Source organism: Cottoperca gobio, chromosome 1 (genome assembly GCF_900634415.1).
Source record: "Cottoperca gobio chromosome 1, fCotGob3.1, whole genome shotgun sequence".
Taxonomy (NCBI): domain Eukaryota; kingdom Metazoa; phylum Chordata; class Actinopteri; order Perciformes; family Bovichtidae; genus Cottoperca; species Cottoperca gobio.
In genome coordinates this window covers 3,932,682-3,957,377 of record NC_041355.1, presented here as the reverse complement: position 1 = coordinate 3,957,377, position 24,696 = coordinate 3,932,682, and the positions used below count along the sequence as shown (strand labels likewise).

At 39.9% G+C, this 24,696-nt stretch overlaps 2 protein-coding genes across 7 annotated transcripts in view; both read left to right on the top strand.

Annotated features, from left to right (window-relative positions):
- Nucleotides 1-681: 681 nt before the first annotated feature.
- Nucleotides 682-16,087, top strand: uso1 (USO1 vesicle transport factor). 6 transcript variants are annotated; one of them, XM_029435931.1, is made up of 27 exons: nt 682-937; nt 2,110-2,196; nt 3,200-3,264; nt 3,381-3,457; nt 3,675-3,686; nt 3,979-4,032; nt 5,805-5,905; nt 6,014-6,116; nt 6,286-6,341; nt 6,873-6,993; nt 7,094-7,272; nt 7,383-7,523; nt 8,018-8,106; nt 8,201-8,355; nt 8,591-8,796; nt 8,951-8,971; nt 11,305-11,415; nt 11,595-11,713; nt 11,961-12,142; nt 12,247-12,368; nt 12,459-12,597; nt 13,265-13,431; nt 14,150-14,203; nt 14,318-14,416; nt 14,512-14,616; nt 14,747-14,962; nt 15,191-16,087. In XM_029435931.1, exons 1-27 carry the CDS (start codon nt 872-874, stop codon nt 15,263-15,265), a joined length of 2,922 nt encoding a protein of 973 aa, XP_029291791.1. In that variant the 5' UTR covers nt 682-871; the 3' UTR covers nt 15,266-16,087. The 6 variants fall into 6 exon arrangements, with proteins under 6 accessions (XP_029291791.1, XP_029291797.1, XP_029291812.1 ...); XM_029435937.1 differs by lacking the exon at nt 3,675-3,686; XM_029435952.1 differs by lacking the exon at nt 3,979-4,032.
- A 2,676-nt stretch (nt 16,088-18,763) lies between these two features.
- The window catches only part of coro2aa (coronin 2Aa), a 32,975-nt gene continuing 27,042 nt past the window's right edge, over nt 18,764-24,696 (top strand). Inside the window, 1 exon segment of the mRNA XM_029437671.1 lies at nt 18,764-19,006. Coding sequence (XP_029293531.1) covers nt 18,992-19,006 — 15 coding nt within the window. The 5' untranslated portion in view covers nt 18,764-18,991.

Below are 24,696 nucleotides of genomic sequence, written 5' to 3'. Positions count from 1 at the left end.
ACTAAAACGAATCTTACCTGTGTTTGGTATCTGTGAGCACAGAAGAAACATCAGCGCTGCCGTCGTCGTCATCATCTCTTCCATCGCTGACAGAAAATGTTTCCTGAAGACCCTCTGAGAAGCTTTATAAAACAACAGGTGACACCTTATTTGTTTTACTAATTCATTTGTGTTATGACTCAGGTGTTGTGTCACACTCTGTTTGTACTGTTTTATCAAATGATCATTTATATAATCATACTGGATTGCGTCACTTTATCAACAGAATCTTAATTACTTTAATTACTGAGTGTATGTGAATCATCTTGTATGTATTTTCTTTAAGAAATAAAGGTTCACATAGAAGTTGTCTAAGCTCAGCTCAGTGCTTTAACCCTGTGAGTGACAAGAATACGAGGTACATACTAAAGAGCACCGTGAGTAACCATGGTGAACCATGGATGTATAGTAGTACATCCATGTACATCCAAGTAGTGAAAGTCATAAGCCCTTTCTCTTTCCTACACAGGGTAAAACCGATAAATGAGGCCTATATTTCAACATTTGTTTCTTTATTATTTTCTTTCTTTATTAATTGTATTGACAGCTTTATTCCTCCATATTATAGACTAATCAATGACTTTTTCTTGCCCTTTAAATAAGTGATCTCTGTTGATCAGCCACGTAGCGCCACGTCTGCGCGCATGCGCAGTGCCCTCACATTTGTGTTCCGGGGTCGATCTATGCACTGTAGAAAATCATCATTGTGTAGCTTTCTTTCCTTCCTTTTCTATTCACATAGTTATTACACTGACCACTGAAGGGGAAGTCTGAGGGCTTCTTTCAGAAGGAGAGACTCTTTGAATACGGCACCGAGAGGACGTCTGTAAGGATGAACTTCTTCAGAGGAGTGATTGGTGGGCAGGCAGCCGGGCCGCAGCCGTCCGGAGCGGAGACGGTAGGAAAACAGCCCGGCTAGCTGCGGCTAACTGCGGCTAACTGCGGCTAGCTAACATTTCCCACCACAGTGTACCATACAAACTGAGACCACACACACGTCGGCAATAAAACGTTGTTTATACACTGAGGGTTAATTTATTTAATTAAAAACACACCCATAATTACATATTAGGAGGCTGGGGCCTCCCTAAATTAGAACAACAAGCTAGTCGGAATGCTATTTGGCTAACGTAGCATATCTGTCAGTTAGCAGCAGGGCTGTCTGTCATATCCGTTTTCTCTACGTGTAGCTATAATAAATGGACAATAATGATTATGAGGAATCTCGCCTGTATACAGTATCTTTATTCTCAAAGAACCTCCAACAATGCATAAGCTAACTATATCCACATTCAGTATAAATGATATAATTAAAGGGGTGTTCCCAGTGTCTTGTGTTCTTGATATAAATTAACATTGTAAGGGATTGGTATCTTCGCCTCTCAAATTGCAAACGAATCAAAGGGAGATGGGCGTTAAAAATACAGTTTGAATCGTAAAAATGTGTCCAGCTACTGTAGAGATATCAATGCCTAATGAAAAAAAGACAACGATCATGCCCGCAAATTTGAGGGCGTAGTGTAACATCAGTAGGCTTCAAGCTGTAGGTGGGGGATTTTAACATTTGACCTGGAGAAACGTACATTTCTGAGAACATTGAATCCTTTGAAATGTCTCGTTAATGTGTAATATTAAGCTGGGGAACATATCACCCTGGGAACGTATTACATTATGTTAGTACCACATACAAACCTTCTTCTTGCTGTGTGCTGTCATGTAGGTCTGCGAGGAAGATCACATCTGTTGATTGACTTCTGAATTAATTGGTTAGTCCATAAAATAGTGAACATTTCTCCTCACCATCCAAGGTTCAAGGTGACTTCTTCAAGGTGCTTTCCAGTGATATAAAATAAATACAAGTATGAAATCCTCACAAGGTCCAATCCTAGTATGAAAATACATCTTAATGTACAGCAGCATGTGAGATTAGTGCAGGCAGTTGAACTTTCCTTTCTAATAACCTACAAAGGTTAGAGGAAAGTATTCTCATATTAAGACCTGTAAATACATTCATATTATTTTGGTTGTACATGAGGCATGCAAAATAAATAATGATCTTTCTGTTAACAGATCCAGAAGTTGTGTGACCGGGTAGCCTCCTCGACGCTCCTAGAAGACCGCAGAGATGCTGTCCGGGCTCTTAAGTCCCTCTCTAAGGTAAAAACAGGTGCAGTAGAAGTAACCCCAGTTGCCAGTTTATTGGGTACACCTAACTAAAACTAATGCAGTCTAATACAACAGTCCTGCAATATATTCTACCTTCATGGAGTTAGTGGTTCTGCTGAATTGAGTTGGGTTGAGTGTTTTTAATATTTAGTCTTACCGTCATTGATATGAATGGAGTGAACAATATACTAGAAACACCTCAGTAAAAAGCAGTTTGAATAACAAAGGAACATTATAACTTTCTTAAATGTTGGAATTATTGCAGGACTGTAGTATTTGACTGCATTATTTTTCTTTATTGGGACATTTGTGAACGTGTTCTCCTCTGTCTACACTGTCATGGATAAAGCTCTCATTTGTCAAACTCTGCTGAATCTTCTCCAAAGCCACCTCTCGGTTCTGTTCATTGACAGTTTTGTTACTGGCTGCCACATCAACCATCAGTAATGAGTTTATCAGGGCATGAATAAGGGGGTTACGAGGCACAGGGTTGCACATTATCATGCAGTGGTATCAGTGCTAGTCAGAAACACAGACATGGATGTGTAGACTAACCCTAACACCCCATCAACAGTGGCTCATTGATCTTATGAGTGTTATTAAAATACTACTGTGGATTTATAAAGCATTAATTGGCTAAGGGCCAAAAAACGTTTCTGATCTGCTGCTGCAAAGTTATAAACCTTTCAGGTCACCTGTGACAGGTCTGCTAGCTATTCAGATGGAGAAGCAGCGTGACATTTTTATGCACGACAAGTCACCGTTTCTGTTTTTACATTTCCTTTTTATTAAATTACATTTTAGACTATTCATTAATGTCATGCACTGTCCTGTTGCTGCACTGTTACTGTTGTTTAATCAATTATAACTTATTTTTATCTTTCAATTTATTTCACTCTTTCAAAATGTTTTTATATACAGTATGTCTTTATATTTGCTTGTGTTGCCTTAACGCCTTTTCATGTCTGACATGCAACACTTCTATCTTTTGTAGAAATATCGCATGGAAGTTGGCACACAGGCGATGGATCACTTGATTAACATACTGCAAACTGACAGGTGTGTGTGTGTGTGTGTGTGTGTGTGTGTGTGTGTGTGTGTGTGTGTGTGTGTGTGTGTTTAACAATGAAACCTGTCTTTTGTTAACACTCTGCTCCTTCCTGTAAATGAAACAGGTCTGACTCTGAAATCCTGGGCTATGCTTTGGACACACTGTACAACATCATCTGCAATGATGAGGAGGAAGAGCAAGGTATTATTACACCCTCCCCCAATTATTAAATCTGTTATCATTGAATATAATTCCTCCTAATTGTGTGGGTACTGTAACTGTTTGCATGTGTAAATGAGTTCAGTTCATATCAACTGGACATCAGTCAATTTGCATTCCCCTCTTCTGTACACTGATGATGACTGCTTTACGTAAAGATTCTCGTCTCTTTTTTCTCTTCCATGTTTTAATCCTACAGATGAATCAGAAGGTAAAACTCTTTGACTGCATGATGCCCCCCCCCCCCCTCCCTAACCACTGCCAGCAGCACTTACAAATCATAAATTGTTCTTGGTGGGGTTTTTGTAAAAAGTGCACATTAATAGTCTTGTTTACACCTGTTGCAGTACTCAGATTGTGATGATCAAATTCAAGGCTGTGTTTTGGTTGTTGTCATGGCGTATCCTCACAAGAATCAGTCGGCTGATTCTTCAGCGTGGTTGAAATGAACGCTAGTTTTTCGGTGAGGCTTTAAACTTCCTCTTCCCCTCCTGCCCTCGCAGATGCAGTAACCCCTATCCCTGCCTCAGGGAAGCATAAGAATGTTTCCATGCCTGGTCAGTACTGAACCCAAGCTATCCCTGCCGTAGTTATAAAGCTGCTGTTTAACTAACTGCACTAAAGTTGACACTGGAAAAGTGACTGGAAGGTGTTTTTGGGTGGTAACATGAGTGCTTCACTAACACCGTCACCTCCCTGAACCTCTGTCTCTTAACATGTCATTGCTCCTTTGTGTCTAGGGCTGTACCGATAAGTTCAACGCTTCGAAGTTTCATTCATAACGTTGACATTAAAATCTGAATGCTGCAGAGCTTCTTTTTTCTTTGCACGACTATTAATTCAGTTTGAACCGGGTGTTTCTGCACAGTTGCAGATCAGGATTAGGCTACATTAATATTATCAGTATTATACTGTAGCATTATATTCTAGCGGTGGCTGCGTAGGATTGTGAAGTCCAAAAGTCAACATTTATTGGCGAAAGATGAACGTAATCATTTCCAACATGTTCATCTGCTTCAATCCAGATTTGTGTCAAAACAATATTTTCTCTGCGATCAAGAAACGGTTTGCTTTCCTGCTTGCCGCACATACAGCAATCTTACAGCACCATAAATTACATTTATATCACCAAAATAACAAAAAATCTATTTATTCACCAAAACAAATAGGGTTATGACGTTTTACAATATTGACGACAGTTTAATAAATTAAAAAAACATAAAAAAGAAAAGACATTCGGTACAGCCCTATTTGTTTCCCTAATTTTTTAAATACTTAGTTGTTTTTACACTGTTGTGGTGAAATTATACTGTTTTTCAAATTTCCTCACCTTGTTGTGGTAGTTGCCTATTTACACATCCAACACACTGAGAGCAAAACCTTTATAAATGTAAAGTTGTGTTGCGGGACACACATTCACACTCTTTTTAGCTCTCTGTTTGGTCTCAACCATCTGCCTCTTAAGCTGCTTAATGCTCCACTATGTTCACTAGCTAGTCGCTAGCCTTTTCTGTCGTTTGGTGATGGGCAGGTAGAGCGGAGTCGGTTTATCAGAGCGTTTTCACTGACAACAGCTGCCTGATGTAAATAGAAACAAGGCTGAAAGCGGTGAGATTAAACCAAAACAATGTGCTAAGAGAAGCAATAAAGTTCTATAGATAATTCAGTGTGCGTTCGTCACTACAAGTGACATTTACAAACATTTAATTGATCAAATAAATAAATAAATCATTTCTTTCCAACAATAGACACCAATAACAAAAAATGAATACATTTTAAAGTGCCGTTTTCTACTGATGCTCAATAACGCAAATAAAAAAGAAATGTTCCCCATGTGCAAGTTGTTTAAAAAATCCGTTATATTGTGCAGCCCTTGTTAAAGTTTTTTAAAGTTATGTCCAGATTACTAGGTGGGTATACACTCACTCTGAGTGCAGTGGTGTTGCAGAGCAGCTCTGAAGCCCTCAGCTCTTACCTCACTAAATGTTTATTCCTGTGTGTACACAGTAACCCTACTGAGCTCACCCTGTTCACCCTCCTATCCAGCTGCCTCCTCTGTGTGTCGCCCTTTTATGTGTTCACAACTATCACCCTGAGCATTTGCACATTGTTTGAATAGCTTCACATATTCTGTGTAAAGTCATTATTTAATAAACCACCAGCAATGAAGACTCTGGGAAGGTTTTTGAGAAGTTACAGATCCAATTATTGTTGCTTTTTTAACTCAGGCTGATTGTTATGAACTAACCAAACGGGTCCCCTCACTAGACTCCTGCTGTGGTGTTTATTGGAGACGTTACTAATTTTAGCTTTCAATCTCCGTTCACAGATGAGGCGTCCCAGAAGCAGTCAGATGACCTCGGTGCTCAGTTCACAGACCAGTTCGTTCAGGACCCTGAACATGTGACTCTGCTTCTCAGTTTGCTGGAGGTACTGAACTGTTTCTGCTGCAGTGGCAAGAGGTCTGTTATTATTTGTGTCTAAACAACTCCCCATGTATTTATGCATTGATGTGTTTTTCTCTCTCTTTTTTTTTAGGAGTTTGATTTTCATGTACGTTGGCCCGGGGTGAAGCTGTTGACCGCTCTCCTGAAGAACCAGGGTGTCCAGGTCCAGGGTATCATTCTGGTCAGCCCCATGGGTGAGTGTCTCCTCTCCACATGTGACTTGTTTTATATAAATCTGTATATTCCCGTTATAACAGTTGACAATTCAAAGCAAAACACGAGTTTCAGTGTCAATATTTACTTGAGAGTAACATGTCTTTATTTCATTTCTTTAGCCATTTTGATTTATGTTTTCATTGGCAGGTGTTTCCAGATTGATGGACTTATTGGCAGACTCTAGAGAAGTAATTCGCAATGATGTAAGTACTTGTCCCAGCTGTTTAAGCTGACATTTTGTAATAAACCATTTACGAAAGCCTGTGAAACTGCTGCCAAGTTTGCGCCGACTTAAGCTTAACTGTATCCATCTCATTCAGACTCTGAGGCTTGTCAAAATACCAAACATGTCGATGAACAAATAACAATGTCTTCATGTCTACGTTAGCAATACGTAACGTCATCCGGCGAGACGCTGCGTTGACCAATCGCATGCATGTACATGCGTGCTCACATTCCTGGTGGATTACTTTGTAACGTTGCAGTTCTACTGTTTACTTCACGAGATGAAATAATTACAGCTGTGATAACTTTCCAGAGTCTTGTGTCAAAAGTGTTATGAACCGCTGTGCAGTGTTTTGGCATCTGAGAAGCCTCAAAACTCACAAATGTGTTATTCAAACTGGACTTCCTGATATTTTCTGTCTCGCCGGTTCCTACAACAACACACTGTCTGAACGCCCGCTAACTTCTAGTTCAGCTCTTTTTGACGACCTGTTTTTCGCTTCCAACAGGGCTTGCTGTTGCTTCAACAGCTGACCAAAAGCAACGCTGCCATTCAGAAAATTGTGGCATTTGAAAGCGCGTTTGAGCGTCTTCTAGATATCATCACAGAAGAGGGCAGCAGCGATGGAGGTACAAGGATTTTGAAAGCATTTTAGTACAGTCCAGTTTCTTGTAAGATTGCTTTCCTTGTGAGATGTGTCCTGATGCACATCCTTTTCTCCCTGTGCAGGTATTGTGGTGGAGGACTGTTTGCTGCTGCTGCTCAACCTGCTAAAGAACAACAGCTCTAATCAAAACTTCTTCAAGGAGGGCTCCTACATTCAGAGAATGAAGCCCTGGTTTGAGGTCGGGGATGATAACTCTGGCTGGTCTGCGCAGAAGGTCACCAACCTCCACCTCATGCTGCAGGTAACGCAGAACAGTCATGTTGAAGTGTTGCTTCAACCTATTCACAAATTAAACAAGCAGAACTATGGTATGTTGTTTGGCTATAATCCAGCACAATGTTCTGATCCCAGTTGGTGCGAGTCATGGTGTCTCCAGTGAACTCCCCTGGAGCTACAGCCAGCTGTCAGAAGTCCATGTACCAGTGTGGTCTGCTGCAGCAGCTGTGCACCATCCTCATGGCCACGGGTGTGCCTGCTGACATCCTCACTGAGGTAATGACAGAAAGTGTACCCAGTACAGAGAAGAATAGTTGTTTACTCAAAAGGCTTAGCTCCTTTGGAGACATACGGCATTCAAGCTTTTGAACTGTGGAGGACTAAAGCTGCCATTTAAAATAAATTAAAACAATTCAAATGTAGAAATAAAAGTAAATATGCAATTTATTTTTGAAATATAAATAAATACGTACAGAAAAACATGAAATAAATGAATGAAATGTAATTGTATATTTGACAAATTACTTCCTTTTTGTATTTTCTTATTTATTTATTATACATTTATTTCTGTTTTAATTTTATTACATGCATAAATATATTTTATTCATTTATTGTTGTTGTGTGTGTATATATATTTATATTTATATATATTTATTTGATAATTGATGCTTTTATTTCTACAAATCTTCCTTTTATTTTATTAATTGAGTCGTTTATTTATTACAATGTCATCTTTCGTCCTCTATAGTAATCTGGCCACTTTCTTTCAGACCATCAACACCGTGTCAGAGGTCATCAGGGGTTCACAGGTCAACCAGGACTACTTTGCATCTGTCAACGCTCCTTCAAACCCACCGAGGTAAGACGCAACCAATGAACCAAGACATTGAATCTCCGTCTGATCGTAAACGTACCCAACTTTCTCTTTGATCTCCTTCTTCATCTGTCCATAGACCAGCCATCGTGGTGCTGCTCATGTCCATGGTGAATGAGAGACAACCGTTTGTGCTTCGCTGTGCAGTCCTCTACTGTTTCCAGTGTTTCCTGTACAAAAACCAGAAAGGACAGGGCGAGATTGTGGCTACGCTGCTGCCGTCCACCATTGATGGTCAGTTACACCAAGTTTCAAAATGAGAAATCAGTTGATTTGCTATAATATTCAATTTGTCCTGACAAGACAGTGTAGGTTTTCCTCTTACAAACAGTACTCCAGTAGTACAACACCTGTAACAAACACAAAACACGTGGATTTTGGAGATAGTCCAGAGCTGAATGGGATTAAGCTGTTTATTCTGCCTTATTCAAAATATTTAGTTACTGACTCGCTAAATTTTTTCTGTCAGCCAATTCCATCTCAGCGGGCCAGCTGCTGTGTGGAGGCCTGTTCTCAGCAGACTCCCTGTCCAACTGGTGTGCCTCTGTGGCCTTGGCCCACGCCCTGCAGGACAACCTCACCCAGAAGGAGCAGCTGCTGAGGGTCCAACTGGCCACCAGCCTGGGAAAGCCCCCCGTCTCCCTGCTGCAGCAGTGCACCAACATCCTCTCCCAGGTAGGACAATAACAGTGCCACACCAGCTGCTGGAATGACGAACATGCTATAATGTTACACGTGTCTGGGTACGAAGGATTTTAGCAAATTAAGGTTAATACTGAAGTGTCAACAACAGTGAATAGAACAGTGTCGCGTTATTGTGGTTTTGCAGGGAGATAAGATCGTCCGGCGGGTAAGTAACGTGTGTCTGTGTGTGTGGTTTGTAAGTGTTTGGGCCGCACCTATGTTGGTTATTTTGGCTTGGCATCTGTAGTAGTGGTCTTGTTTGGTCCACGTGTTTGGGGATCTTGCTTCCCTTTTAACTCTTTACTACCCCTCTTTCATTCCTACCTTATGGCCATGACCCCGTTCTTCCACATCAGGGTGCCACACGGGTGTACTGGAAGCTCTAGTTTGCTCTCACTGTGTTCACTAGTGGGGAAGTACACGGGTTGACACCCAAGAGAGGTTCAGAGAAAAGGGACACCGCAGTTGTTTTTTTTGTGGGTTTGTCATCCGAACACCTGTTTTAAGTGACTCTGGTTCGTTTGCTGTGCTGCGAGTCTTTATCTGTGTGTCCAGGAAGTGTGCTGCTGCAGCTTTTGGGGCTTTTCCTGTCCGAGTGAGAGATCTCCTCTCTTGTTTCCCTGGTTTCCTTTCTTACATGCACTTGCTTACAAATGCACAGTGCAGGTGCCAGATGTTTTTTTTTTTATCGTTAAAAGGATTATTTAATTTCCCCCTGTGGATTCAGGTGGTTTAATATAATATGTAAAGTATTTTTATAGCGTTTTAGTGTCGAGATGAAGGAGAAGTGCATGTTTTACTGGAGTCTGTTGCATTAAGGAAGGAATTCACTCCCCGAAGGTGAAGCCTTCACCTATCCTTAACTTGGCGTAATGACTGGAAATAATAAGATTGGGGGCGGGAGGAGGAGCTCAGACAACTGGTAGTAGCCCAAAATATAAGTTCCGCTCCTTTTTTATGTTGAAAGGAGACAGCAGAGGTGGTTCAGACATGTGGGCAGGTTGGCTTCTGGATGCCTGCTGTGGAGGTATTCCAGTAACGTCCAACTGGAAGATGACCAGTTGGACCACTGCAATACATTCATATTGCTCCCACCCCGTTAGTTTGAGAGTTAAAGGTAACGTGTTGATGTTAGAGCTCATTGTAATGGTGTTTTTCTGTTTGGAAGGAAGGGAGTGTGTCTCACTTGAGGCGGTAGTTTAAACCACACAAACACAGAAGCACAATGTATCAATTGGTTTTTTAAATTAATACTTGTGGTCATTTTCCTGTGTTTTTGTTTTCCTCTTCATTTTTGCATTACGTCACATTTGGAGTCTAAATCTGAAAAGGTGATTTTGTAAGTTATTATAGTTTGTAATGCTGATAAGTTTCCCCCCCCCCCCCCCCACACACCTTCATTGCTCAGATCTCCATACTTACTCAATGTTGGCATCTCACTACAGGGAAGAGGTCTGCTCTTCTTAAAGCATGACGTGCATTAAGTCTTAATGCACCAGTTTATTGGCAGCCTTAATTTACAGTGTTAGAGTCTACAGATTATATTCACACTGTATTTTTAATCTGGATTAATTTTCATCATCTTGCATTCCAGCTCCTTTCTTTTTCTGTAGCTGATTGAGAGAAATGATTCTCCTTAATTACTTACTGGCATACGTTTCCTATAAAAGTGAAGCTGACTTTTGCAGATCTGAAACCTGTTTCACCTTTTGTTCAAAGCTGTTTTCGTAGAAATGCATGATCACATTTGTATTATTGCAGCTTCTTTTTCGTTCGTAAATAGCACATTTAGTGAGTTTTGCTTTGCACGTGCTAATAGTTGGAGATAAAGTTACATTACATTACATTAGTGTTTTATTATTGTATAATTGGGATCTTTTGGAGTACGTGACGGCTGGAGGTAAACATGAGACATGAGACTTTGACTTCTTAATACAGGATATTTAACCTCGTTTGAATATCTTGAATGTATTTCGACTGTGTCCTAGTTTTTGGTTTGTGATAACCGGATTAACTACTAATGATTGATGTGATTTGAAGTGCTCCCAGTTAAGCGTTGATGGGTTTTATTAACCATTTCTTTATTGTTGTTGATTAAGAAGTCTAATGCACAGATCAGGGTGGGAAGGAAATGTTACTTATTGTTTGAACTGTGCCAACAAATGAATGCTTGTTTTAACACCAACTCATAATCAAGCCCCCCCCCCCCCCCCCCCTTTTGTTTTCTTCCCTTATTTTTTCCTATTTGAATTTAATACATTTTAAATAATGTCTTCTGCAAATTATAACTTGAAATATTCGCTCCCATTCTGATCCTGCTCATGTGCCTTAATGTACATAACGTCCCTCATTTAACATCTGGTTCTTTATTGTCTAAACTTAAAATGTTTTAATGTCTCTAAACTATTATATATTTAGACTCTCGTCAGCAGTTTTCACTCTGTTAGTCATCCAAGAAGCACATGTAGTCATTTCTTTTTGTTTCCTTGTGCTCTACAGGGCAGTAAAGTGCAGACCAGGGTGGGCCTCCTCATGCTGCTGTGTACCTGGATCAACAACTGTCCGATCGCTGTCACTCACTTTCTACACAATCAGGAAAACGTTCCCTTTGTATCCTTCATGCAGCCTTTTACTGCAATAAATGTCTATTTAATCATAGTTTTGTTGACAAACTAGTCCCTAAACTGTCACTCAATGTTCACTTTAATGGCTATGTCCTATAAAACACTGCGGTGTGTTCGAGTGAAACTGGTGTTGAATGAATCCTTGACTCGGTGCGACTCCTGTAGCTGACGGCACAGATCTCCGAGAACCTGGGAGAGGATGAGAGGCTGGTGCAGGGCCTGTGCGCGCTGCTACTCGGCATCTGCATCTACTACAACGACAACTCGCTGGAAAACTACACCAAGTAAGTGTCCGCTCACACGTCTTGGGAATAACTCCAAACTGCAAAAGTTTGGATTGAATTACTTGGGTATGAAAGACGTCTTTTTCTTCTTCCTTGTTATTAAAGTGGTTCTTCCATGGTTGTTTGTCATGCAACTAATGTGCACATATAGTAACATTTAAAAACTGACACGCTAAAGCTCCGACAGATCCGGCATGTGAAACAGTGAGTGTTTAAAAAGCTGCCATGTCGTCTCTGTCCTCCTCAGAGAGAAGCTGAAGCAGCTCATCGAGAAGCGGATCGGAAAGGAAAACTTTGTAGAGAAACTGGGCTTCATCACCAAACATGAGCTGTACTCGCGGGCGGCTCAGAAGCCGCAGCCGGTCTTCCCGTCTCCGGAGCAGATGCTGTTCGACCACGAGTTCACCAAGCTGGTCAAAGAACTGGAGGGTCAGTCAGAATCACTTCTCCGCGTCCAGTGATGGTTCATGTGTCGTGTGTTGCTGCAAGTTAAATGGCGTTTTACTGATTATTTCTCCCGCCATTCGAAACAGGTGTGATCACCAAAGCAGTTCACAAATCCAACGAGGAGGAGAAGAAGGAAGAGGAGGTGAAGAAGACTTTAGAACAACACGACAACATTGTAACTCAGTATAAAGATCTGATCCGAGAACAGGTAAACAGACTTATTTTGCATGCATGCGTTTGATGTTGTTTATATTTAATGTACTCTCCTTGTTGACCATTTTGATTGTGTGATCCTCAGGATGCTCAGATTCAGGAGCTGAAGGAGCAGGTATCGTCCACGTCGTCTCAGAACGAACAGATGCAGACTACAGTCACCCAGCAGCTGTCCCAGATGCAGCAGCACAAGGATCAGTACAACATCCTCAAGCTAAAATTAGGTGAGTTCACCTCATTGGTTGACTGGTAACAGGTGTGTTGTGTCCTCTAGGAAGAAGTACTCTTTGTCTGGTGTGATATTTGAATGAAAAAAAAGCATCTTAAGCCTATCCTGAAGTCATTTTTGCAAAGTTAAATGTCTTCAATTAAATTCCCGTGTGATTTTATTTATTTATTTGGGCGTTGCTTTCATATTTTTGGCCCCCATCCTTGTTGATGATAACGTTTACTGCTTCAGTGCTGAGATATGAGAGGCGACTGTGATATGCAGGGTCATCGCAGGACAGTTTAACAACAGTGTGTGCACAGGGCAACAACATGTAGCAAGCACGATCAGAGAGGTTTTAAAGGAGTAGTTCAAACAAAACAAGATGCAACATGTTAATTTGTGATTTTTAGATGTGCTGGTAAGTGTATATTTGAGTTTATGCTAAACTAAACTAACAACGTCCCGACTCTAGCGCTATACTTAATGCACTGACACGAGAGGGTGTCAAACTTCTCCTCTTGTTCATGTGGTTTCTTAGTTTCGATGTTATAATGCTGAATGTAGCAGAGTCCATGACGCCTTATCTGAAGATTATTAGATAGTGAGTAAAATGTTAACTGCACATAATAATGGTTATGAAGTATGAAGTAAGTACATTTTTTGTGTGTGTGTGACTTCAGGTAAGGAGAACCAGACTCAGTCTAACAGCCAGGGAGACGCCTCTCAGGTGAACGGGCTGCAGACGGAGGAGCTCGCTCAGCTCCGAGAGGAGGTGGAGGAGCTCCGCCAGCAGCACACACTCCTTCAGAAACAACTCGAGGACAAAGACGCACTCATCAACACCCTGGTTAGTAGATGTCTACGCACAGTGTGTGTTTGTTTGTGTAAGCTTCAGGTGGAGGTGGATGAGCTGTGCAGGAAAAACACACACACACACCTATGCAACTCCCTAGGGAGCGTTTCCCAAACAGCAACGGTGGTCATTCAAAGTCATCAAAAACAGTTGACTTTAGTACACAAACTGTGTCCAAGGTCTCTCTGGTGGGATCTACACAAACCGCAGTTAGACTTAAACTAACAGATGACACACTGAACTTCAAACCACACCTTCACTGTCGTGGTAACAGCCACACAACATTACAATAATGGAAAACACCTAAACTCCTTAAAACAACAAATAACAGAACTTCAAACCATATTAGTTGAGAAACGTGTGTGTTTGTAAGAGTGACTGAATCAGAGCTGCAACTATTTGAATAGTCGATCCACAGAATTTATTTTTGCTTTGATAATCGATTTTATCATTTAGTTACTTTTTAAGCGAAACCTCCAAACATTTCCACGTGTCGGCTTCTTCAATGTGATGATTTAAGCGTCACCTTCGGCTCTGGATAAACTCAGATGGACGTTTTCCACAAATTCCTGACATTCTATAAGCAAAGAATTAATCGACAATGACGCCCTATTCTGAATATCATCCTAAAAGTTAGAACTGGATGCAGAGTTTTCTTTGATCCTGTCAAATATCGTTCACCTCTGATGTATTTAGTTTTCTGTGTCTGTAGAGGTCAGAGACGGCGGAAGGGTCAGCAGGAGGATCCGACACAGAACAGCTCAAGGTGGGATTCCTCACGAACTCTTCCTCTTGCACCAGATATAAACCTTAAACTTCCTTATTTTCAGGTAGTTAAATGATATATTAAATGTTATTTTGATGATGTTGTTTGTTGCAGGAGCTGGAGGCTCTGAGGACTCAGGTCCAGTCCCAGTCAGCAGAAATCAGCCAGATGAAGACGGAGAGACAAGAGCTGCTCAGAAGAGCTGAAGCTTCGGTGAATATCATACAAGTGTGACTTTTTGTGCCAAAATATATCACATTATTCTTGCCGGATACTAAATGAATCCACCTCCCACTGGTTTCTCTCAGTCCTCGGACGCGGTCTCCAGCAGTGACGGCTCCGTCGACGCTGCTAAGATGGCAGAAGTCGAGAGCAGACTCGCAGCGCAGACGGTCGAGACCGAGAGACTCAAGGTGTGTAGGAGAACTGTTCAACAAAATGTGTGAATGACTGAAATATTTGGATCATTCGTTTCAACATCTACAACCTTTTCCTCTCGGTCTCTTTCTCCCCCGTCCTCTCTTTCTTCTTCTTGGGTTTCAGGAGGAGTTCAAGAGCTTGTCGGAGAGCCGGGCGGAGCTGGAGCAGCAGCTGGCTTCGGCCACCAGCACGGTGGCCATCCTGCAGACGGAGAAAGCAAAGCTGCAAACGGATGTGCAAGAGTCCAAGAAGGAGCAGGACGACCTGCTGATGCTGCTGGCAGACCAGGACCAGAAGATCCACAGCCTCAAACTGAAACTCAAAGACCTGGGAGAGACGGTAGACGATCAGTATTATATTTTTATAATCAACATTCATCGGGAGTTTTAACTCGTCGCTCATAAGTGCTGAAAGGTTTTACTGCTGTGGAGCCTTTAAGGTCTGCGCCGACCTTAACCAGAGATCTGTGTTGATGCTGTTTGGTGGCAGACATGTTCTGTGTCTTCCCGACCTCTCAGCTGTGTTTTGTGTGTTTGCTATAGTTAGACTGTGACACTTTCCTTACAGGTGGACGATGAGGACGACCTGGACGCCAGGGACCAAACAGACGACGATTACGAGGAGGATGAAGACGAGGACTAGAGGGCAAAACACTGAAAGTAAAGGAGAGACGGGAATATTTGTCTGCCAACAGGCAAGAGAAAAACTTTGCAGAAACACACCGAGAAACTGAAGAATAGGACTAATATATTGATGCAGTTTCTCTCTCCAGCTGCCATGCTATCTTCATTTTTCTTTACCTTCTTGTCACGTCACATGTACATGTTAGTTATTTGGACATTCTTCCAAAGGATTCAGTTTTCAGTGACAGCGAAAAAGATTTGAACATGTCAGTACATTCATCTCTGCTACTCTTACCGTCAGTTTGTGATGGATTTTACCAGTCTTGTGTTTATTGTAATGTACTGTCATATAGTTTGTAATCACAGGAAACATGCTAATTGACACACAAGTCACGTGGAAAATGTAGAGAGGATTTAAAATGTAGCAAAGATGCATCTGTAAACGGATTTAATATTGTTCCCATTTTCTCATTAACATGACATGATGCACCTAGAGTTTTAGGATCACCTGCAACGTGTCACTGTGCTGCTTGAATTTATCTTTACACCCCAATCAGTCGGAGTTCAGCGTGCTACAGTACTTCAGCACTCAGAGTTGTTCCATTTCACTTTGACGACAGAACCTACCCGCTCTACAATATGCTGCAAAACACTGACGGAAAACATGTTAAGTCAAGAAAAGATATTTTTGCAACTTTTTGTCCAGTACTGGCATCCAGCTTCTGTATGATATTGTGTAACTTATCAGTTTATGAGCCACATTGAAATGAATAAAGAATCTATCAGTCTGTATGCCTGAATGGAGGGATAATTGTAGATAAATTAAATTTTACTAAATCTACAATGAGACTCTTTGTATTTGTCTTTTCAGGATTATTATGTCTGATATATATATATATATATATATATATATATATATATATATATATATATATATATATATATATATATATATATATATATATATATATATATATATATATATATATATATATATATATATATATATATATATATATATATATATATATATATATATATATATGTTTCTGTTTAGTTCTTTAGTTTCTAGAACATGAAAGTGGCTTACGTTGAAGTAAAGAAATAAAAGACAACAGCACTGAAAAACAACTCCCACATAGACCAACGTGCTTCCAACTCATCCCTTCGCTTAAGGATAAATACAAGAAATCAACAAGCCCCCACAGGAATCACTTCAACAGACGGTACGAGACTCTTTCTGTTCAGACGTTTTCCAAACTCTGTCAGCTGAGCATGAAAAGGAAGCTCTCCGGGCATCTTCCAGACCCTGAGAAGGATTTACCATCTGGGTCAAGTCCTTCATTGATTGCTGAAAAATGGAAATCTAATCCTCTTTTTTTATCGTCACACATGCACAGCACAGCACACAGTGAATATTAGACTCTGCATTTAACCCATTCTAGTATTAGGAGCAGTGGCCAGCTAATACACAGCACCTGGGGAGCGCTGTGGGGGTCCGGTGCCTTGCTCAAGAACCATCCGGTTCCCAAGCCCAAGTAAAACAAATTTAGTTAACGCACGTGTGAAGGCTGCATGAGCAAACCCACGACTGTGTTTATGAAGGTTTGTTTTGCACTTCACAAACCAGACATTCAACTATTCAACCACCGAGGCTCTGGGAGACGACGACACGCATTACGTAGGTCACACCTGCTTTGGGTCAAACCCCGCCTGAAGACTTCTCATGCACACAGCTCTGTCCAGATGAAGAGGCACGCTGCTGGATCTCCAGCCATTAAGAGTTTTGGATCAATACTGTCTTGTTTACAGGTTATTTTCTTTATAATAGAATAATTAGGATGATTGACTGTCATGACTCCTCTTGTGCTGTCTGAGCTTCAACACTGGGGGGCAACGTAACTCACAAAATGACAAACTGTGTTCTTTAAAATGCTACATGATGAAATGCAAAAGGGATTAAAACAAACTTGTGTAACAATCGTTTAAAAGATACTTTGAAAATTTGACATGACTTTGACACATGAATTTTTGTGTTACAGTTAGGGCTTCAGCAAAAGACAAAGCTTTTAACATTACCCCTCTATATATCAATCTCACACACACACACACACACACACACACACACACACACACACACACACACACACACACACACACACACAAAACCATATGCAATAACAACTGCTTCAGAGCCCTGAGGCAAAGCTGATCTGTGAACCGTGTTCCCTTCAAGTACCCATCACATAAAGTACCATGATACAAATTAGCATTAATTTAAAATGTGAACCCGATGAAGTCCAAACACATTTGACGAAAGATATTTAAATATTAATATAAAATAATCAATGATCAAATGATTTGTTTGGAAGTTTTGTCACAACTCACGTTAGAAACCGTGAATCAGATTATTTTAGAGGCAGTTCACCAAATATGTAAAGATTTAAATTTGATAAAAATTGTATTTCAATCAATGAAAAACTGCTGGAACTCCGAGAGATACACAATAATCATGTATATTATATTAAAACAATTAGTCGATCTAACAGTTTTGTAATTTTAAAGGAACAAATGTGAGAAAAAACAGCAAATTGTAGGAGAGCCCCTCTGCATAGTTCACAACATTAAAACCAACAATCATGGGAAAATTCATGCAAGAAATATAATAGTTTACATAAAACATTCCTACATGAGTGAATAATAATTTTTAATAATAAACTTTATTTGTATTGCACAGTTAATGCAAGAAATGCAGCACAAAGTGCTTTATAATAAGGGAAAATAGACAGAGGAGTGACATAAAAACAGGGAAAAAATGCAATAACTAAAGGAAAATAAAACACTTAATAATAATAATAATAATAATAATAATAATAATAATAATAATAGTAAAATAAGATTTAAAGGAATTAAAAAATCTGATGAAATAGAATACATAAATGCATAACATAGGATAGAAAACAAACCTCCCTGAATAATAATAATAGTAAAATAATAAAAATAATAAAAAATAATAAAAGTGATAAAAATAATATAATAATAAAAATAATAAAAAAATAATAAATGTAATAAAATAATAAAATAATAAAAATGATAAAAATAATAAAATAATAAAAATAATGAAAATAATGATAATAATAAAAATAATAATACATAAAGTTACAAATATTTTAATCATATTTGCAGCATGCACATATACAACAGAAGGTCTCTATTCTCTTCTACTCTGTTCATATCTTTTATTTTCTACATCAGTGGTTGATATTTGAATTTTCAAGACAAAGGGGGAGATAAAATTAAAAAAAGATACAAAATATCAAATCAGTTCTGAAGGGCACTTTATGGTATTTATACCTTTAATGATACAGTATGCTTGTTGTTCAACCTGGATTGCCTCGCCCCTCCCTCCCTCCCTCCCCCTCCTCTCGTCGCATCCTGTCCTCGCATCTCTCCTCATCCTCCTCCTCCTCTTCCTCCTCCGGCTCTTGTTTTCTTTTTTTTTCATGGTGACTGTGCGGTGTGTTCAGGAGGGATATGCTCTGTCTGTGAGCTTTTAAAAAAAAAAAATTAGATGACTTTCAAGGTCGAACCGTGCATCATGACTTTTAAATGACCGCCATGCAACAACCACCGGTGTTATAACACGACTCCACCCGGCAGCTGCACCACCACCACCGCTGCACTTCCCTCGCGTCCTCCAGGGAAAACCACCACCACCACCACCTGCCGACGCCTCTTGCACCATATGACCGTCTCAAAGGTGAGTTTACTTCAGCCTGAACTCCTGCAGCATGCTGCTGGTGGCTTGTCATGTTGCAGACGTGTGTGTTTGCAGCTCTGCACTGACAGTGTGAACAGATTGTGCTGCTGAGAGTCGGGCAGCGTGCAGCTCTGCCATGCGGCTCCACAGCCTCCTCTGACCGGGCAGGACACACTCAGGTTCCGCGTGTGTGCGTGTGCGTGTGTGTGTGTGTGTGTGTGAAGGTGTGTTATCTGAGTGTTTAGTGGCAGCAAGTAGGAAACAATGCATGTCTTTTTATCTATGTCATACAAACCAATGAGTTTTATTTAATGGTGTTTTAACTTTAAGCACCAAATACTCACTCACAAGCTGATTCTTTATTTCAGTGCCGATTTAATTTTCTGTTTATTGACAAATATAATTATTATCTAATTGTTTCAGCTCTAAATGAAACCAGCCTGTTGTGTATGTAGTGTGGAGGATGCTTTATCTCACTTTATAAACTGCTGACTCAGATTTATTTTTGGTGATAGATCACAAACATCTGGAAAGAAATGTAGATTCACAAACAAATTCACATGTAGCACTGAAAATACGATTTAATTTGATTTGAAGGAAAATTAATCCCAAATAAGTCACTTATGAAGCACTGAATTTTTCAAATGTCAGGATTTTCTCTACTTTTTTGGTCATTATTTGGACAAAACAAACCAGGGCTGCTACTAACGATCATTTTTATTATCGATTAATCTTCTTGATTATTCAGATTAATTGTTTTAGCAACAAAAATGATTTAGAAAATGGTAAGAAAAACTTGTTTTATTCAACCAACCGTCCAAAACAATAAATAAAAACGAGTTTACTATCATATTAGTTAAAGAAAAGCAATCAAACCCTGATAAATCATGATGATCATTTCAATGATAAATTAAAAATCTAATTAGTTTTCCGTCATCTTAGCACTAAAGTAATGTTATCTGAAGGATTGTTGAACTTCCCAACATCTGTTACTTTTAGCGGTAGATCATAAAATCTATAGAAATGTTGATGTTGTGATGTAACGGAAACTACTGGAGCGACATAATATTCATATTTATAGTGCTGAAACCATGTGGTAATCCATTAGTTGATTGAAAGAAAAGTAATCCCCAAGAATAATCAGAATTATTTTATACTTTAGGCAAACATTAGTGGAGCTTCTCCCTCTTAGATCACGGAAACGTAATATCTTTTGGATTTTTAACTATTGAACAATCTGAAGACGTCACATTGGGACATTTGTGCATCTTTCTGAATGATGCAGAGAATACTGTGTTGTACCGCTTCAGTCATCTTTGCGTCCCCAACACATCATTAGTTAGAAGTGAGATCTGTGTGTGGCTGTATGCTGTCCGTCCACCAGTTCACCAGATGGTTTGGATCCTTTTGTTTTTGCTCACTTTTGTCTGGATGGACGTAAACAAACTTACGACAAAAGAAAAAGCAGTTTGAGAGCTTTGTTTAATGACCCGCGGCTAATGGTCACCACATGTGGAAGGTGAAACAGTGGGAGGCTCTTGGTGTGACTTCCACACGGGCCGGTCCGGGGGCACGCCGTTCATTTGGACTCGAGTAGTTTAACTTTGTCCTGCTCAATAATTCAATATGATCGTTTACGGCCATAATTGTGATGTGTTGTTCAAGCTGTGAAAAAACACAATAAGGTATGATCTGATTATTTCAAGTGATTTTATTTACTTATTTTCCATATTGATTTCAGAAAATACTCTTTTTTACTATTGTGATATTTATTTATTCTATATTCCCCAATCCAGTTCGTAACAACAGCTCAGAGTGACCTGACAAAATGAGGAATAATATTTATTAACAGGAATTGCTCAACATTTTGGGGAAAACATTTAATTAGCTTTCTTTGTAAAGAGTTAGATGAGATGATTGATTCCACTCTGCACATGTCTGTGTGTAAAGGACAGAGCTGAAGCCTGGCGGTGCTTAGCTTAGCTTAGCTTAGCTTAGCTTAGCTTAGTTTAGCTTAGCTTAGCTTAGTTTAGCATAAAGACTGGAAACAGCTAGCCTGGCCCAGATAATCTGCAAACAGTTGGAAGGATCAAAGCTTTACATTTGTAATTGTACTTATTCTTAAATAGGACTAAATGGTACAGTCGTTTGTTTTAGCTTTTGTAGGACAGTGTTATTGTTCTGTACTTCATTTTGGGGAAATGCACTTATTCGCTGAGAAGATCAATACCACCTTTCAGGTCCGTGTTGAGATGTTTAGTCTAGTTTATCCTAAGCTGGAAGCAGAGAGAGAAACAGTAAGCCTCGCTCTCTTCTAGCTCATATCTAAACAAACAAATTCTCTATTTTACATTGCTGTTTGTTAATGGATTAAACAAACAAAATACAGATTTGTATTTGCTCGTTGACATCTCCTGGCCTCTGATTATAGGAAGTTAACATTATTCTTTTCAGTAGATAAGTCCCAAACGCATTGACCCTGCAAGGTTCAGTCCATCCCGTGTTGAGCCATTTTCATTTATCCACATATCAATACTAACACCAGCATTGATAAATGCTCATTTCATTTAGTTTACAGCTCAAACAAGACGTCGAAGTGTGCACTACTTCTTGAGGTCGGTCCCACTGTGTCTTGTGCAGACCTGTTTGATGAGATTACTTGTGATGAAATGTGCGTGTTGTTGGTCTGATGAAACACGTAGCAAGACGATGCACGAGAATCACTAAGCACAGCAACCCTGTGTGTCGTAATCGCCGTCTTTTTATTCACAAATGTTGCTTCAGACCGTGAAGGTCCGTAATATGCTGAGCTTTCGTGTGCGACAACATGAGTCATGATTTTTAGGAGTGTTAGGTGTCGTAGACCTAATGGCAAACTCCTGCCAAAATGAGCATTAAACTAATGAGTTCGTGTGAAACTGCTGCCAAAAATAAACCTCACTCGGCTTTAAACTGAGGGGGGAAACAACACATCTTCACAGCCTCGCACAAGGTTTTTAACGAGCGGTTTGTGGTATCTGGAGACGCAGTACTCTCTTCTATTTAATTCTATTCTGTCTCTAGTGAAATCTGTTGTGCACTTTCATGTCGGGCCATAAAACGCTGACTTTTATCTCTGGCATGTTATCACTGTTAACATACCTGAGATTCTCCCACGTCTGTCCGACCTGTGACTTGAAGAAGCGGAGTTATTTACAGACTCCATTGTTTTTCTACTAAGTTATTTACTGTCTTGAACTACATCTCACTATATCTCAAAGTTCATGTTTCTGAGATGGTATGCAAACGGTGAGAGGTATCAAAGTCCTACTTTCTTTATTTACTGCCGTGAATTGAAGGCGTGCTTTTGAGCAAATATGCACTTTAGTTCGAGGGTTTTATTGGCCTCTGCCAACTGGTTGCTAAATAACAGAAGCTACATTCTGGACAAACAGTTTGCCTTAATAACCTCCAGACGCTTGTTGATATTTACTCTTAAGAAGAGACGAAATGAGCAGCGTTGTTTTACTAGAGCTGAAACTTTTATTAATTTATTATTTTAAAGGAAAATCAATTTTCTGTCGCTTGCAGAGATCTATAAAGTCATTTTATAATCATAAATACGACAATTTTCAAATGACAGCACACTGAATTACATTTAGCTGATCTGGAGCTTTCTATCACATCACATGATCTTCATTGAAAGATGGGGTTTTGATTTGGGACTGTGGTGAGAAGTTGAAGAGAGAGAAGTGCTCCAGATCGGTGGAGAACCTGATGTTGCCACTAAATGATGCCTCATACATGACTATAGCTCCAGAACAAAGCCCCCAGGGGCCTTAAATCTCTGACTCCGCCACCACTCCCCATGTGTTTACTGCTCAGCGAACCTAATGGAGGCCTGCCTCCTCATGTTGTTTGTGCCCACTGATCTCAAACTGCCAATGAATCTGTTGATGCAGACTTATTCTGTCTCTGGAGGGATTCTTCTACACATCCAGAAACGTTTTGTTCTGTTCATATTAATGCTTTTGTCTTCATCCATCCATCCATCTTAGAATAGGAATAATGTGTTCAATGAGTTGAGTAATGAAATTAACATTATGTAACTGAACTGTGACCACTAAAATGATCAAATGTAGCGTAACAGTAAAGAAAGAGACGTCATTCTGCGATATCTGTACTAACATTATCTTACTTTACCAACCGTAAACTAGTGCGCGTACTAACCAGAGCCAACACATACTGATCTGCATCCTCGTCAACACTCTTCGTCAAGCGGGGCAGATGTTTAAATTTGAACTTGATTCATCATCTGACACTTTGCGATCAACTGTAACCTTTGAAATGACAGTGACGATGTTTGATGATGGATTTCTTGATGCACTCAAGGCAGCAACCAAACCGATTCGAATACAAATCTGCCATATTCGAGGGCTCAGGCTTTAGGGAAAAATCTGCGGCTGGTGAATGTTAAGGATGATTACTGTACTCTTCGTGACAATGGTTTAGGAAATCCTAAAATGCTCTTATGTAACCGGAGAGTCTGCACGTGACTGCAGAACCTCTCACTGTTATTGTCACCATGAGCATCCCCCCTAACTAAACCAGCTCCTGCTGTTTATTGTCCCTGCAGGGCCGAGTCATTTACACAGCAAAGCATAATGACTTTTTGAACAATAGCTTATTGTACCTGTTTGTATTTCCAGTCTTCTCTTCACTGTTACATTACTGTCACTCAGCGCACTCGGGGCAGGTTGTCCTGCACGTTTCTGACATGACAGCTGTCCGACTGTTTGAGGATTATCTGCTCCCACGTGGGGCAAACAGGGAGGGGATTACTTAAAAAAAAAAAAGATTTGTGCAATGACGAGCTCACCGTGCTCTTGCACAAGTTTTTCAGGCTGCAGGGAAGTGACACTGTGAGGAAAGAGGAATGCTCAGACACAAAGTGAACCAACTCTTTTCATAATCAATTAAGTAGTTTTTCATGCAAAAATGGCAGAAAAGCAGTTTTCAGCCTTTCAAATATGGAGTTTTCTATATTTTTCTATTATAATAGACTGAATATCTTTGGGTTTTGGACTGACGAGAAGACATTTGAAGATATCCCCTTGGACATAATGAAAGTAATCTTCAGTTCCAGCATTTTCAATAAGTTTTATAGGCCTAAATAGGCAAAACTATCCAGTTTTATTACAAGAAAATAACCTAAATTACCCTCCTACCTTGTTAATCAGATCTATCCAGCGACCTCCAGGTCGGGAGCCACTGGCTTACAGCTTTTGTTTCATCAATGTTCAGATTGATTGTTCACTCTTCTGGTGACGTATATCAGCAGCTACAGGATGTATTTATTTAAGCAGCACTGTTTCAGTGTGAGTGCTCCTGTTGTTTTCTGGAGGCAGATGGGTCAGCACAGTCTGATTCATTATTCATGAGTGTGTGTGTGTGTGTGTGTGTGTGTTTTCACCATATTGATCCCAGAGCCCTAAAGTAGCCCTAATGGTTGTACCTCATGAAAAATGCTGTCGGAGCAAATGCATGTTTGTAGAGTGAATGCTTCAACATGCAGTATACGTAAAAGATCTTTTAATAGTAGTAGTAAATTTGGACCAGCGCAATATCCAAATTGTAAGAGGCGCAATATTTGTTCAATGCAAAGTATGTGTCAAAATACTATTCTAATATGGTTCTTACTTTTAGAGACC

Bases quoted from the DNA above. Each gene is read 5' to 3' on its own strand.
- uso1 (XM_029435931.1), top strand. From the start codon at position 872: ATGAACTTCTTCAGAGGAGTGATTGGTGGGCAGGCAGCCGGGCCGCAG. The intron at 14,204-14,317 runs GTGGGATTCCTC...TGTTTGTTGCAG, and splicing joins CCGACACAGAACAGCTCAAG to GAGCTGGAGGCTCTGAGGAC. The intron at 14,963-15,190 runs GTAGACGATCAG...CTTTCCTTACAG, and splicing joins TCAAAGACCTGGGAGAGACG to GTGGACGATGAGGACGACCT.